The sequence below is a fragment of the Cyphomyrmex costatus genome, unplaced genomic scaffold (genome assembly GCF_001594065.2).
Source record: "Cyphomyrmex costatus isolate MS0001 unplaced genomic scaffold, Ccosl1.0 scaffold276, whole genome shotgun sequence".
NCBI lineage: Eukaryota > Metazoa > Arthropoda > Insecta > Hymenoptera > Formicidae > Cyphomyrmex > Cyphomyrmex costatus.
In genome coordinates this window covers 4,437-18,332 of record NW_017276866.1, presented here as the reverse complement: position 1 = coordinate 18,332, position 13,896 = coordinate 4,437, and the positions used below count along the sequence as shown (strand labels likewise).

At 30.4% G+C, this 13,896-nt stretch overlaps 1 protein-coding gene across 1 annotated transcript; it reads left to right on the top strand.

Moving 5' to 3' along the window:
* Positions 1-999: 999 nt before the first annotated feature.
* Positions 1,000-4,209, top strand: LOC108774888 (jmjC domain-containing histone demethylation protein 1-like; the record flags this gene model as incomplete). Its single annotated transcript, XM_018541117.1, is given in 4 exon segments — positions 1,000-1,070; positions 2,712-3,284; positions 3,388-3,938; positions 4,033-4,209. Coding segments are annotated over 4 exon segments (1,372 nt in total), but the record flags the coding sequence as incomplete, so codon positions are not given.
* Between the last annotated feature and the right edge of the window lie 9,687 nt (positions 4,210-13,896).

Here is a 13,896-nt window from a genome sequence, read left to right as displayed (position 1 = left end):
CCCCCCCCCCCCCCCCCCCGGTTCAGGCACTCGGAAAGTGAACGCGGTCAAGTGTGGAGCCGTCGCGAAAGCACTTGATCTAAGCCGCAACAATTATCCTTAAAGTCGAGTCATTCGAAAGCTCAGTGCCTTTAGTCTTTCCCTTTGGGAATTTAGTGAAGCGCATAATTGCGCCGTTAGTTTTTGCAGCGCATGCTTGCGCAATTAGTTTTTTCGGTGACGCGCCGTGCACGTGCATTTGTAAACGGCCGCGTCGCGTACATTCGTTTAGACAATCGGTCGACGAATAGCATTTGTGAAACAAATATATTTCTGTGCGATAATGAAATCAGTTTGTGTTCTGATGTTAAACAAATCAAGTATATTATTATTAACATTACGCCTGACATACAAATCCACATCCATATCTTACAATGTAAACCGTACAAATATGAAAACGAACGGGTGTATTTTCTATTTTCCATTATGTTACAATTTAAAGTTACTTAACAGACAAAATTAAGTCTACAATATTGTATTAGATGCGCTTTCTTTCAAAATACATTTCTAGGAAAATCGGTGACATGGAGAGGTCAGTAGGGTAGGGATATACAAAGGGACGAAAAGTTGCGAATATATAAAGGGTCGTAAGCGCGCTGTGTCGCAGTAGAGATCTAGAATCGGTGTAAACCATATGCATCGTGTGCCGGTGTCTTAATACGCGTTTCGGCTCGAGTGCTCCTATATATAACATTTTTGAAAGTGTCTCGACTGTATGTAGCTATTGATTATCATCGTGTTCGCGGTTGTTCGGCTTGAGCGCGATTGCGGCGTGACGTGTCAGTTCGGGCCATTTCCGCGGTCATTGCATCACTCGTTCGATTGCATATTTTACAATCATGGATTAAGCGACTCATTTAAAAAACATGAGTGACGAAGATTTTTATAACATTATAGACGATTTTTTTCAAAATGATTATGAAGACCTTATTATAATGATTTTGATTGATTTAATAAGTTATGAGATTTTATCAGGCACAGGTGATATTACTTCAGCTTAGCTGTATATATTACACAATTAATAGGGTTGGGTAAGTTAATATTTTTTTTTAACTGAATAAAGTTAAAGTTAATGGCTTTACAAAATTAATAAAGTTAAGTTAAAAGTTGAAGGAATAAAAAATTAACTTAACGTAAGTTAAGTCAATATTGAATTAACTCAAGTTGAAAAAAAGTTAATTTCGAAAAAAATTATTTTTTAGATCAAAATGTCCTAATTTTTCTTAAAATGAGATTAAATAACTACAATATAGATTATTAAGTAAATTAATGTTTTTTAATTTTTTTATTCACATGTGATACATAATAAATGTATAACACATAACGATATAACTATATAATGAGTATGTAGTCCCCCCTGCGACGCTGATAGATTTTCAGCATTGACGCATACATATTCACTACCGCAGTAATATCACTTTAGTTAAATTGAGAATCAATTTAACCAATTTTTGATGCCTATAGCATCTTATTAGATCTTAATAATATGTTGGAAGACATATATTAAAATTTAATATTAAATTAATAATTTAAACTCAGAGAAGCTGAGATTGTGAAGAATATCACGAGTTGGCGTTTCGTCCCGGCTTCCACTACTGGACTCATCAGTAAGGTAATGTTAGATCTTTCCAGGCGTCTAAGGTAGGCTCCCACTACATTACCTTACTGATGAGTCCAGTAGTGGAAGCCGGGACGAAACGCCAACTCGTGATATTCTTCACAATCTCAGCTTCTCTGAGTTTAAATTATTAATTTAATATTAAATTTTAATATATGTCTTCCAACATATTATTAAGATCTAATAAGATGCTATAGGCATCAAAAATTGGTTAAATTGATTCTCAATTTAACTAAAGTGATATTACTGCGGTAGTGAATATGTATGCGTCAATGCTGAAAATCTATCAGCGTCGCAGGGGGGACTACATACTCAGTATATAAATTTCACACAATATAATAAACATTAACATCTTGTTTTCAAGACTCGATTAGGCTTTACACTTTCCTCGATTATTAAATCATACGAGTCAATTATTATTATCTTTCATTATAATTATATAAGTCATATAACTTTAAAAAAACAGCCAGCACATAGAAAAGATACCAGAGTGATTACATTTAAAAAAATTACATTTTAAGTTAAAAATAAACTATCAATAAAAATACAATGTATCGATAATGACAAAATATTAAATAATAATAAAACTCATGTTCCTCAGAATCACATACATCTAGCATCTTAAGACATCCTTGATGGGCCTTCTACAATAAGCCGTAAGTCGCAAATCATAAGTCATAAGCTAGAAATGGACCAATCACAGTCGTCAATTTTTAGTTTCTTACTTCCGATTTATGACTTATGGCTTATTGTAGAAGGCCCATGAGATTTAGACTATGTTCGGACTATGGATTCCGGCCTTAGTCTTATTATATCTTATTATTTTTTTAAGATATTTAAAAGAGATAAAAAAATTTTTTAACTTAAAAAGAAGTTAAAAAGTTAACGTTTAAAAGTAACTTAGTTAAGTTAAAATTTAATACATTTAAAATTAACTAAGTTAAATTAAAAGTTATTAACTTTTTAACTTTTTTTATATCTGTTTTTTTAATTATCTGTTCGTTATTATTCATGTCAAATTTCTAAAATGCATGTTTTTTTTTAATATTTTCAGGAGAAAGCAAAACCAACAGGAATTAGAGCAGCAGTATTACATGAATTTATTTTGCGCTGGTTATGATTCCCTGTTGCGTACTTTTCAATATCTTAAGGTCCAAGAGTTATTGCGAGCCGCACGAGTTTGTAAAATGTGGCGTGATCTCGCTGCACATCCATCTCTGTGGAAGACCGTACGAATGAAAAATAGTCAAGTAACTGACTGGGATGGTTTGGCGGATACGTTACAGAGACGTGGTACGCAGCATCTAGATCTCAGAAAAATGCTAATTGCTTGCGAGTCCGACAACATTTGGAAGAAATTCTTGACTGTTATACCACGAGTGAGCAGTCTTTTGAAGCTTGAATTATGCAGATGTCCTGTTTCAGTTGTGGAAGAAGTTATTAAGACTTGTCCACAATTGGAGGTATTTAGCGCGATGTCGATCAAATGCGAATCTCTTACGTTAGAATCGATTGGAAATTTGAGACGATGTCAAGAACTCAGACTTAAAGCGATATCTGGAATGTCCTTACAACAAGATCTTACTCCTTTACAAGATTTAAAACACTTGACACAGTAAGAATCTATGTTTTTTAAACATAATTTTTATTACAATTTTTTGTATTTTAATTTTTGTTATACAATATTAGATAATATTAAAAAATATCTTGTTTTTCTTTTATGTACAGAGTTTAACATCAGTTAAGGAACTTGGGAAGAAAAAAATTGATGTTATACAATCATTGACAAATTTGGAGACGTTAGAATTAGGCGAATGCTCTGATTTTCCTGACAAGTTTGGAACTATCGTTTTAATCAATTTAAATAAATTGGAATGTCTTAGACTTGAAAAAGGTCAAGGATCGTGTTGTACATTCGATATTCTTGAAGGCGTCTCGAAATTACAGAATTTGAATCAAATGGAATTGGTCAATTTCGATGTGAAGAATGGTTTTGACAAATGTCTGGCTAATTGCAAAAACATCAAAAGGTTATTAATTATACCGACTTATATATCCCAGTCGGCAACATCTAACAACATGGTGCTTGGAAGTGTCACAGAATTATCAGATAATTTAACGCATTTTATATGGGGTGTTGCGCTTGAGTTACTCAGGGTTACGGAACTGTTCATTAATCAGTTCAATCTTATGAATAAACAGATTACCGGAGATTCTATACCGGTTTTAAAACCTGTTCCTTTAAGATTAATTTCGGATGAAAACGAGAACCAAAAAGAAGGTATATTAACTTAATTATCAGCTAGCTAATTAACATTATCTCCACAAATAATTTCTATGATTAAGTTGTAAAATGTTATTTAATAATTTTACAGCCGATGATAAACAGCAGCCGCACCAAACGGGTCTTCAGGTCGACATTTTGCCATTGCCACAATTGCAAAAGCTTCTTTTAACTGCATTATGCAAGACACGAGTCAAGATCTCGAAAATTCCCTTTCACGCTACTTGGCGACAAAGCATAAAGCCATCGATGAAAAAATTAAATTTAAGTAAGATTTTAGACTGTAAAGTATTCATAAGTTTATAAGTATCAACACTTCAAGTCTAAAAAATTTTGTTCATTGAATTTGTTTGCGTCAATGGATTTGCATTTTGGCTTCGGAGTTTAAATTGGACAGGCCTGTTCTACATCTACTATTTTTTGGATGAAAAATAACGTATATTTATGTACTATGAGTTTTATAATCTTCAGCAATTAATAATCCTTCGCAACGTATTGGTACACACTGCGGTATATTTAGTATTTTTGTGATAAATATATGTGGGACCATGTATCGTGCACCATTTTTGCTCCAGGCAAAATGATGCGACAAGCTGGTACCCTTGTATGGGTTAATTTAATTAAATAAAATTCTGACTTTTATATATCACAATTTTACTTCCACGAATATAATGAAAATGATATAGATTAACTATCGAAGTTGTTGTGATGTGTACCTGCGTTGATCACATACATACATACCTAGAAATATGTGAATGTTTTGGATTTTTATGGTAAGAAATTAATATTTGTAAAATGACATATTCATTAATGAGAAATATATTCATTATAAAAAGGTGTTTGAAAAAGAAACGAAATGTTTCAATACCGAGAGCATTGATCTTTTAGGATTCCTAGAAGATATCCAGTATTGCGAAAGTAGTTACATTTATAATTTTAACATCGAGCGTCTACTGGAAAAACTTAAATATAGGATCACCTGATCTGTACGGCTCTATTTAGAGATTAGACTGTAAACAGTAATTCTATATACATATAATATTATGTCTCTGTATCTTTTAATGTTTAGGCTACAAGTTTTCCGCTGCAAAGATATTACAGCAAAATTTGAGATAGTATAGAATATGTAATATACTTATTTCATTACACACAATACATAATCAAATATACTGTTATGAAAATATTCATTGATTAATATGTGTACTAAGTACAAAATATGTATAACTGTAAGTTTTCAATAATGACTTCTATATTCTTAATATGAATCGCAATTTATTTCTTTTTTCATTAACCCTATTGTATTATCTTCCCTTTATATTAGACAGTTAAGGAATTGCACGACGAAATCATTTATTTAAACTTTAGAAACATTAACATTTTAGTTTATTACACATGCTTAGTAAGAATGGATATTTTCTGAAACTAAATCCATTATCTAATATGTTATTTGCGTTTATTATGAATTGTATTTAGTCATAAATATAATATGATTCAAATGTCCTAATTATTGGACAAAAAATGTGACGTGTCTCTGTGTCCACAAAAGTATGACCCAATTATTGGATAAATAATAAGCAATTTTTTATTATAGAAGAGATTAAGAGAATCGCATTTTATTTACTTATCAATCAAGATTGTACAAAAAAGTTTATCGAAATTGTAATTAGTTAAGTTTTATATAAAGTTTTATATGTACCTAATATGTTTTTTAATCATTCAATAGACAGGTACGTTAAGGAATGTCCAATAATTGATACACGCATATTTGTGAATGTCCTAATAAATGGACAATTGTCCATAAACGAAATTTTTTTTTTACAAAAGTGTCATTTTTAATATGAATAAATTATATAATACTTAATTTCTAAATAATATGAAGAATTGCTTAAAAATTTATTTAGAGTAAAACACATATCATCAAAAACTTAATAACATTATAAACATGGAAATGGCATTGTAAGAGTCAAACAAAAAGAAAATTAACAACAAATTAATACATATATTCTAAAATTAATGAACTTATAAAATTTACATAAATGTAACGATTAAAAAACAGATGTTAATTACATTACTAGTTTCGACCATCAAATCTGGTCCTCTTCAGATGAAACACTTTACGTTGAAATGTACAAAATTATGGAAAAACATCAATACATAAGAAAATCTTATGCGTAGTTAAATATATAACTGAAAAAACAATAGAATGAACATATATTAATTAAAAGATTGTAATCTTAAATTCTAAGAATGAAAATTAACGATGCGCAAAACATACCAAAAAATTTACAAATCTATACGTGAAAATATTAGTTGGTCCGTGTATCCATATATTTACAAAAATAGTCATAATGATAAATGTCACACAATAAGAAAACAGTAAAAAAATTTTTTCTTTAAAAAACTTATGTCAGAAATATTACAAAAACTGTCGAAGTACATCTTGAGATAAAAAGTTATACATGGAAAACTATGCATGGAACACGCCAAACATCCTCAACGGACCAATTCCAACTAAATAACGAACGGCAACAACTGATACAGAAAGATCAAATTTTGTTTACAATGGGTATATATGCTTCATGAAGACCTTCCGTGTCGGTTTGTAAGTTTAGGCTAAGTTTCTGTTTTTTAATATTTAACATTTCTGAGACCAATCGCTTCCTGTAACAAGGTTCCTCATCAAGAATTTCAACATCGTCCCACCGAAAGTCATGATTATACTCCAATCTGTGATCAGTTATTACCGATCTGGTAGAACTATTATAATTTATATGATTACGGTGTTCTTTAATTCTTGTTTTTAACTGTCTGCTGGTTTGCCCCACATAAGAAGCATCGCAATCGTTACATTGAATTTTATAAACGACGTTACTTTTAGATGTGTGGAGACGTGAGTCCTTTTGCACCTTAATGTATTTTTTCATTTTGTTCGGACTACGAAAAGAAACTCTGACAACACTCCTATCAAATCTCTTAAATTTCTCCGCGTGGATCGGAATGAAAGGCACCGTAAGCCAAGATGGACATGCATTATTATTATTATCAATCTGTGTACGAGCGTGATCTTTATGGTTCTTTAATAGATGCTTTATTCTGAGGTTGACAGAATCAAAGATAAAATCCAAAGGATAATCATTATCCAGTAAAATATCAATGATAAGAGTTAGATTTCTTTTATGAAATCCAAAATCAGAGAGTAAAAAAGCTCTGTCAACCAAAGAAAACACAACACCCCTCTTTTGAGATATAGGATGATAAAAACTTAATATTTAAAATTTGTGACAATTTGTCCAACAATTGGATCATGTCCACGAAGTGGTACATTTCAGAGAAGGGCACATTTACGAATAAAGAATAACGAATAAAGAATAAAGCCTTATTCATAAATAAAAAATAATTTTTTATTCGAATATGAATTTATTTTGTGTACCTAAAATAAAATTATATTCGAATAACATTTATATTCATGTATGCGGGAATAATGTATTCGAATTAAAGATATATTCGAATAAAATTTATTCGAATATGTAATGTATTCGAATGAATAATATGTAATCAGGGAATGGAAAGTTACTTTTTAAAAGTAACTAGTTGCAGTTACTCGTTACCGAGTAAAAAATGTAACTAGTTACAGTTACAGTTATCGTTTTTTAAAAGTAACTCGTTACAGTTACCGTTACTTAAAAAATAACTTTTCGTTACTTTTCCGTTACTTTTTTAAAATCAATTTAAAAATGTACTTTTGCATTTTTTTTTATTATATGTAATACTGACAAATATATAGTTTTATTAAAAAAAAAAACAATGTAGAATGGCTCAAATAATAAATTAAATAAAAGTAAAATGAGAAGAGTTACGAGCCAAAAATGAAACAGTTTATTTCCGATAAGAACGACGATGACAATGTAATTAAATGTATAAATATATATTAGAACAATACCAAGATAAAACAAGATAAAAACAAACGACGTTTCGACACTTATTGTCATCGTCTTTTAAACTGTTTCGCTTTTGGGTTCATAGCCCTTCTCATTTTACTATTATTTAATTTATTTTTTAATTTTTTTTAAACACAATTTTGTAATTCTAAAACCTGTAAAATATGCAGCAAACTGAAATATTTGTATGTCCTATGTATTACATAGAAGATAGAAGTGTAAAATAATTACTGAATCATAACGGCCGAATGTCTAAGAGCTTTCAAGTCTTATTGATAAGCGCTATAAATAGCATGTATCCAATCGAACCGTGTTCAATCGTGTGCAAAGTAACGACAAAAGTAACTGTAAATTTCGTTACCGTTACCCAAAAAATGTAACTCGTTACCGTTACAGTTACCAAAAAAAGAAAGTAACGCAGTTACCAGTAAAGTTACCAAAAAAGTAACTTGTAACTGTAACTTCGTTACAAGTAACGAGTTACTTCCATTCCCTGTATGTAATTCAACATATATATATACATTTAAATGTGTGCATTATAAAATTGGATGAAGATGTTAGGAATCCTTTAATATGTACTTCCTTTGGTAAACATTTAACACAAGACGCTGTTACTGAAGTTCCATTAGTTTCGATAATTTTGAAATATGTACCATCCAAAATTTTTAATATTATCGATGGTTCAACTTCAATCGTTTCAGCCATCTTTTTTTATTAAACTTTATTTTACACTAAACGTAGTCCAAAGTGATAACGAAGATATGAAGCGTGATGAAACTTATAGCGTACAATTAGTAACTGACAATAAGTGGATATTATTTGGATTGCGGATCTTTATTTTCGTACAGTGACTCGTGACAGGCTCGTGAAAGGTCCGTGTTCAAGGAACAATATAATACAAAATAGAACGAATAACAAATAATATCAATAACGAATAATATGCTATTAACGAATGATGCAAACAACGAATGAAGCGAATAACTAACAGTACCGAATAATGCAAATGAAGAATAATGCGAATAACGAATAAACATCAATAATATAATGGCGAATAATATGAATAATGAATAACATAAATAATAAATAATGCAAATAATAAATAAAATTCTATTTGAATAATATTCTAAATAAAAAATTATTCGAATAGTGCCCAACTCTGGTACATTTACCTCTTATGTGTTTTTTTTCACCAATTGATTTGCCTATTATTCTGTTCATAAAAGAATTAAGGTTATTGAGGCATGATTATAAAAAATTAACTTACGAAATACCGAACATAAAAAATTAATATTTTACATCAACAGAATAAAGTATAAAATATCTCGTAAACTATTAATTTTTTAATGTTTTATATGTAGAATCGTTAAAAAAATCATATTGTAAAAAAAAGTCATAATTCTATTTAATAAAGTGAAAATGACCTTTATATCTTGTTGGTGCTTTGACCTAGACAAAAAACAATGTGAAAAACATGTCCCCCTCGAAATCGTTCCACTTTCATTTGAAATATTTTTTCGTATCATCAAAAACAAGTGAGTTTTATTTAGATTACCTATTTTACATGCCTCAGACCCCTATATCATAAAATTTTTTAGCATTCTTTTTTCTAAATTTTATAAAAAAATTTTAAATGTTTGTGATAAGGCTCAATATGTATTAAACAACTAATATAAAGAGATAAGGGCCGCAATGAGCCAATAATAAAAGTTAAAATCTTTTAAATTAATCTAATATATATTAAAATAAAATGAAAAGTAAAGGACTCTTTATATAAAATAATAATCTAACAAAGGAAGGATAATAAGAGTCAGATAGTAAATAAAATAAAATAAAGCGGTTAAAACATTTAAAAAACTTTAACTGTGTATATACATAGAAATAATTGAAATACAATAAATAAATTAAAAGTACTTAGCCGCTTCTGATGTTATAAGAATGATAAAAACGCAAATTTGTAAAAAACGCAACTAGTTTCGACTCCAAGGATTGAGTCATCTTCAAACGTCCAAAAAAAAGAAAATTCATTGAATCTCTCCTTCCATACATACAGTCAAATCATAAAAAGATCACCAACTCTCCTAATTATACACTGTTAACTGACGAATCGATTTTGTGTAAATAATTTTTTGTTTGGTGAGTTAAAGAATTTTCATATAAGATCTTACTGTTACCTACAGTTGCTTTGTTTAAATTTATGATTACAGATACATTGGTCTAATATAAGTCTTTCTTTCTTTTATTATCAATGTTATTTAATAATAAAGAAAATCGAGGAGTTGGTGATCTTTTTATGATTTGACTGTATGTATGGAAGGAGAGATTCAATGAATTTTCGTTTTTTTGGACGTCTGAAGATGACTTAATCCTTGGAGTCGAAACTAGTTGCGTTTTTTACAAATTTACGTTTTTATCATTCTTATAACATCATAAGCGGCTAAGTACTTCTAATTTATTTATTGTATTTCAATTATTTCTATGTATATACACAGTTAAAGTTTTTTAAATGTTTTAACTGCTTTATTTTATTTTATTTACTATCTGAATCTTATTGTCCTTTCTTTGTTAGATTATTATCTAATATATAATTCGAAGAGTATCACGTAATTATGGCGTTTCGTCCCAACTTCTACTACTAGACTCATCAGTAAGGCATTTGTAGTGGAAGCCTACCTTAAACGCCTGTTTAAGTTATTAAATCGAGATTCTATATATACACACACAGATATACGCGTATTTCAGCACTTGCGAGAAACTTTGCGAATATCCATAGACCTCTGATGGCGAGTCGACGTAATAATATTCTTCGCAATCATTTATCTAAACTAGATAATAACGTCTATTTTGGCGACGTGTATTTAAACAAATATAAGATTTTTTTTTTATACTGGAGAAATGCCTTACGCATACCCTCCCCCCGGGGGTGAGGAGAGGGTTATATCGGACTCTCCCCGGCACAGCCGGGGCCTACCGATTAAAACTCCAGTGGGTTTAACCCGGCACACAAGTGCTGCGTTCGGAAATATCACTCGGGTACCCCCGTGTATCGTTTTATCCTTGTTTATCATTGAATGAGTAACAAGGATAAGATGATACTCGGGAAAACCTGGGTAATGTTTCCGAACGCAGCCAAGATCCGAGATCCGGGAACTTCAACGATAGTACTACCGGAACGGAACCGTGCCGCTTACGCTCCATCCTAACGCTTCCTCGAGGCGTTAGGATGGAGCGTAAACGGCACGGATCTAGCATTTTACGATGCGATCACCGTGTATCTCTCGCGCGATGAAAAGTACCTGCACTGGCGATATTTGCACCGACGTTGTTCGCGCACTATTGTCTCTTCTCTGCAGATTATTGAAAACGTATTTCACGTCTTCGTCCATCAACAAGTTCATACACTAATCCATGTTTATTTTTTTTACGCAGTGCAAATTGGGTACATGCTGCACAGGAACACTGTGTGTATAAGTTGCTGACATTTGGAGCACAACCGTTCGTCAAACATATCGTGGAAGTCTGTATCATGTTTTCTGATTATATCCATAGGTCTAACGTTAATGTCCTTACTAATAACCACACATTTCATACATAATGCTAATGCACCCGTTGTGCAATAGCTCTGGATTTGATACAGTTTTCGCGAACTCAACGCACGGATTTCCGCAGAAGACAGTTTTTTTCACTATCCTTGGGAAAATTTACTTCAGAAAACTTAAAAAAAAACTTATTTTAAAGAAAACCTAAGAGAAAACTTAAGAAATATAAAAAGTTAATTTAGACACTTTAAACTTTTATTTGAAGTAATCTTGAAACTTATCTTAAGGGGAGGGTCTCATGAAACTCGACCCGAAAATGTCAAAATTTTTTTTGCGTTTTTTGATAGCTTATTATGTGTAGAATAAGCCCCCATAAACGCCAGAAAAAGTTTGGCTGAAAAAAAAAGTTGTGGTACAAAAAGCGCCGAACCCATCTTTTTACACTAAAATCGACTAAAATTGCGGTCACGAGTATTTTACGTCCATATCTTTGAAATTTGAACTTAAAAATAAATTTCGTAATGAAACATTACGAGATGGAGAAAGGCCTAATGTATGGTCCAGGAATAGCCGATTAACCGAAAGGTACATTATTTTTCGATTTACACAAGGAAAACCCTTATCAAAACTTTAAACGCGTTTTCTGAAAAATACTGTTTTTCAAAACTGTAGCCACGATTTCTCAAGATCTAATTGACGGATCGGATCAAACTTTTTTTTATTTTAAAGTAAATTAAATTTATTGGAGGATGAACCTAAATGCGACTGATATTTCATGTTTTTTCGATTTTTTATAACACTTCAAAGAGCGAACAAAAACGTAAAAAACGACATTTAAAATTCAAATGCATGTCATTTTTTCAATTTTCGATATTTTTTTGATTTTATAGGCTCAAGCTCCAACAAATATCATATATTTTAAGAAAATTTTTGGCTTTTTCGTTTTAGATCATCCGTTCGACCGCAATCCTGGCTGTAATCAACCAACATTTTTTTCACACGGTCACGTTGCAGCACGCATAAAACATTTTCTTCACTATATTAAGCGTCGAAAAAATTTATTTTTGTACTTAAATACTTGATAAATATGTGCCAAAAAACTAGAATTGATAATTTACATCCTACCATGAGAAAAAAATTCAAGAAAATTACCTTATTTTCGGGTCCCTAGATGAGAACCTCCCCTTAAAAAAAATTTGAGTGAAAACCTAAGAATTGTGAAAAGTAAATGTCGACACACAATTTTTAAGTTTAGCAAGTTAATTTTGAAATTATAAAATATATATTGTAAAATTGTCGAAATTTACTTATCATAATTTTTAGATTCTCCCTGAAAAGTGAAGAAAATTTTGTACATTTTTAAATACATTATATATATTATTATATTATATATTTATATTATATATTATATATTTAGGCCTCGGACAAAAGAGGTCTATAGACGTCCTATGCTCCACATAAGGAGATAAAAGGAGTCGTTATATATATCTATTATTAAATACATTTAAAAACATGTACATTTTTAAATACATTATATATATTATTAATATTATTATATATAAAATACAAATACATTTAAAATAATAAGTCCTATATTAAATTTTATTATATGTATTATTTATATATATGTATATAAAAGTTAATTTTAGTAATAGGTCGAAATTTTTATTTCTTATTAGTCAGGTTTATTAATTGTTGCAGAGCTTCTTGCTGCTGTGGGGTAGCTAATTGTTGTAGTGTTGCTATTTGTAGCAAAATAGAAACGTTATCTGTTACAATTTTCTGTTGTTGATTGGCTTCTTTATTTTTAGATATAAAAATACATTTTTGTCGTGTGTTACAGATAATGATATTACATTTAATAATTTGTATTTTGGTAGTGAAATCAAAGGAAATTGTAGGATTGTAAATATATTTTTCGTGTCGCAGTACGCGCTTATAGTAACTGCCTTGTCTATTATTGACCATTCGTCGCTTCTAATTTTGAATGGGAAACGAAGGTCCCCAGAGAGTTGCAAATTCGTTTCCTTAAGAATACTTATAATAGTATTCAGAGGTGTTAATCGAGGGTTTATTATTCCTGCTCTCATAAAAACTAAGTATTCTAGGGTGTCCTGTGCGTCTCTCATTAAGTCGTGTAGTATGGCGTTAATTATAATCAATTACTTAATCAACTGTGAAACTGACCAATCACATTTGCTATTTAGTAGAACCATCTTTAAAAACCTACGTGATATTACCCTTATTTACTTAATTCTAATGACATGTATCATTTGTATAAAAGATTTGATATCAATAGTCGGCGCCAAGTTAAATTCTAATCTTTAAAAACCTACGTGGTATTATCCTTATTATTTACTTAAATCAATGACATGTATCATTTGTATAAAAGATTTGATATCAATAGTCGGCGCCAAGTTACTCTACCTTATTACTTACTTAATTTTAATGAAATTTATCTTTTGTATACAAGATTTGATA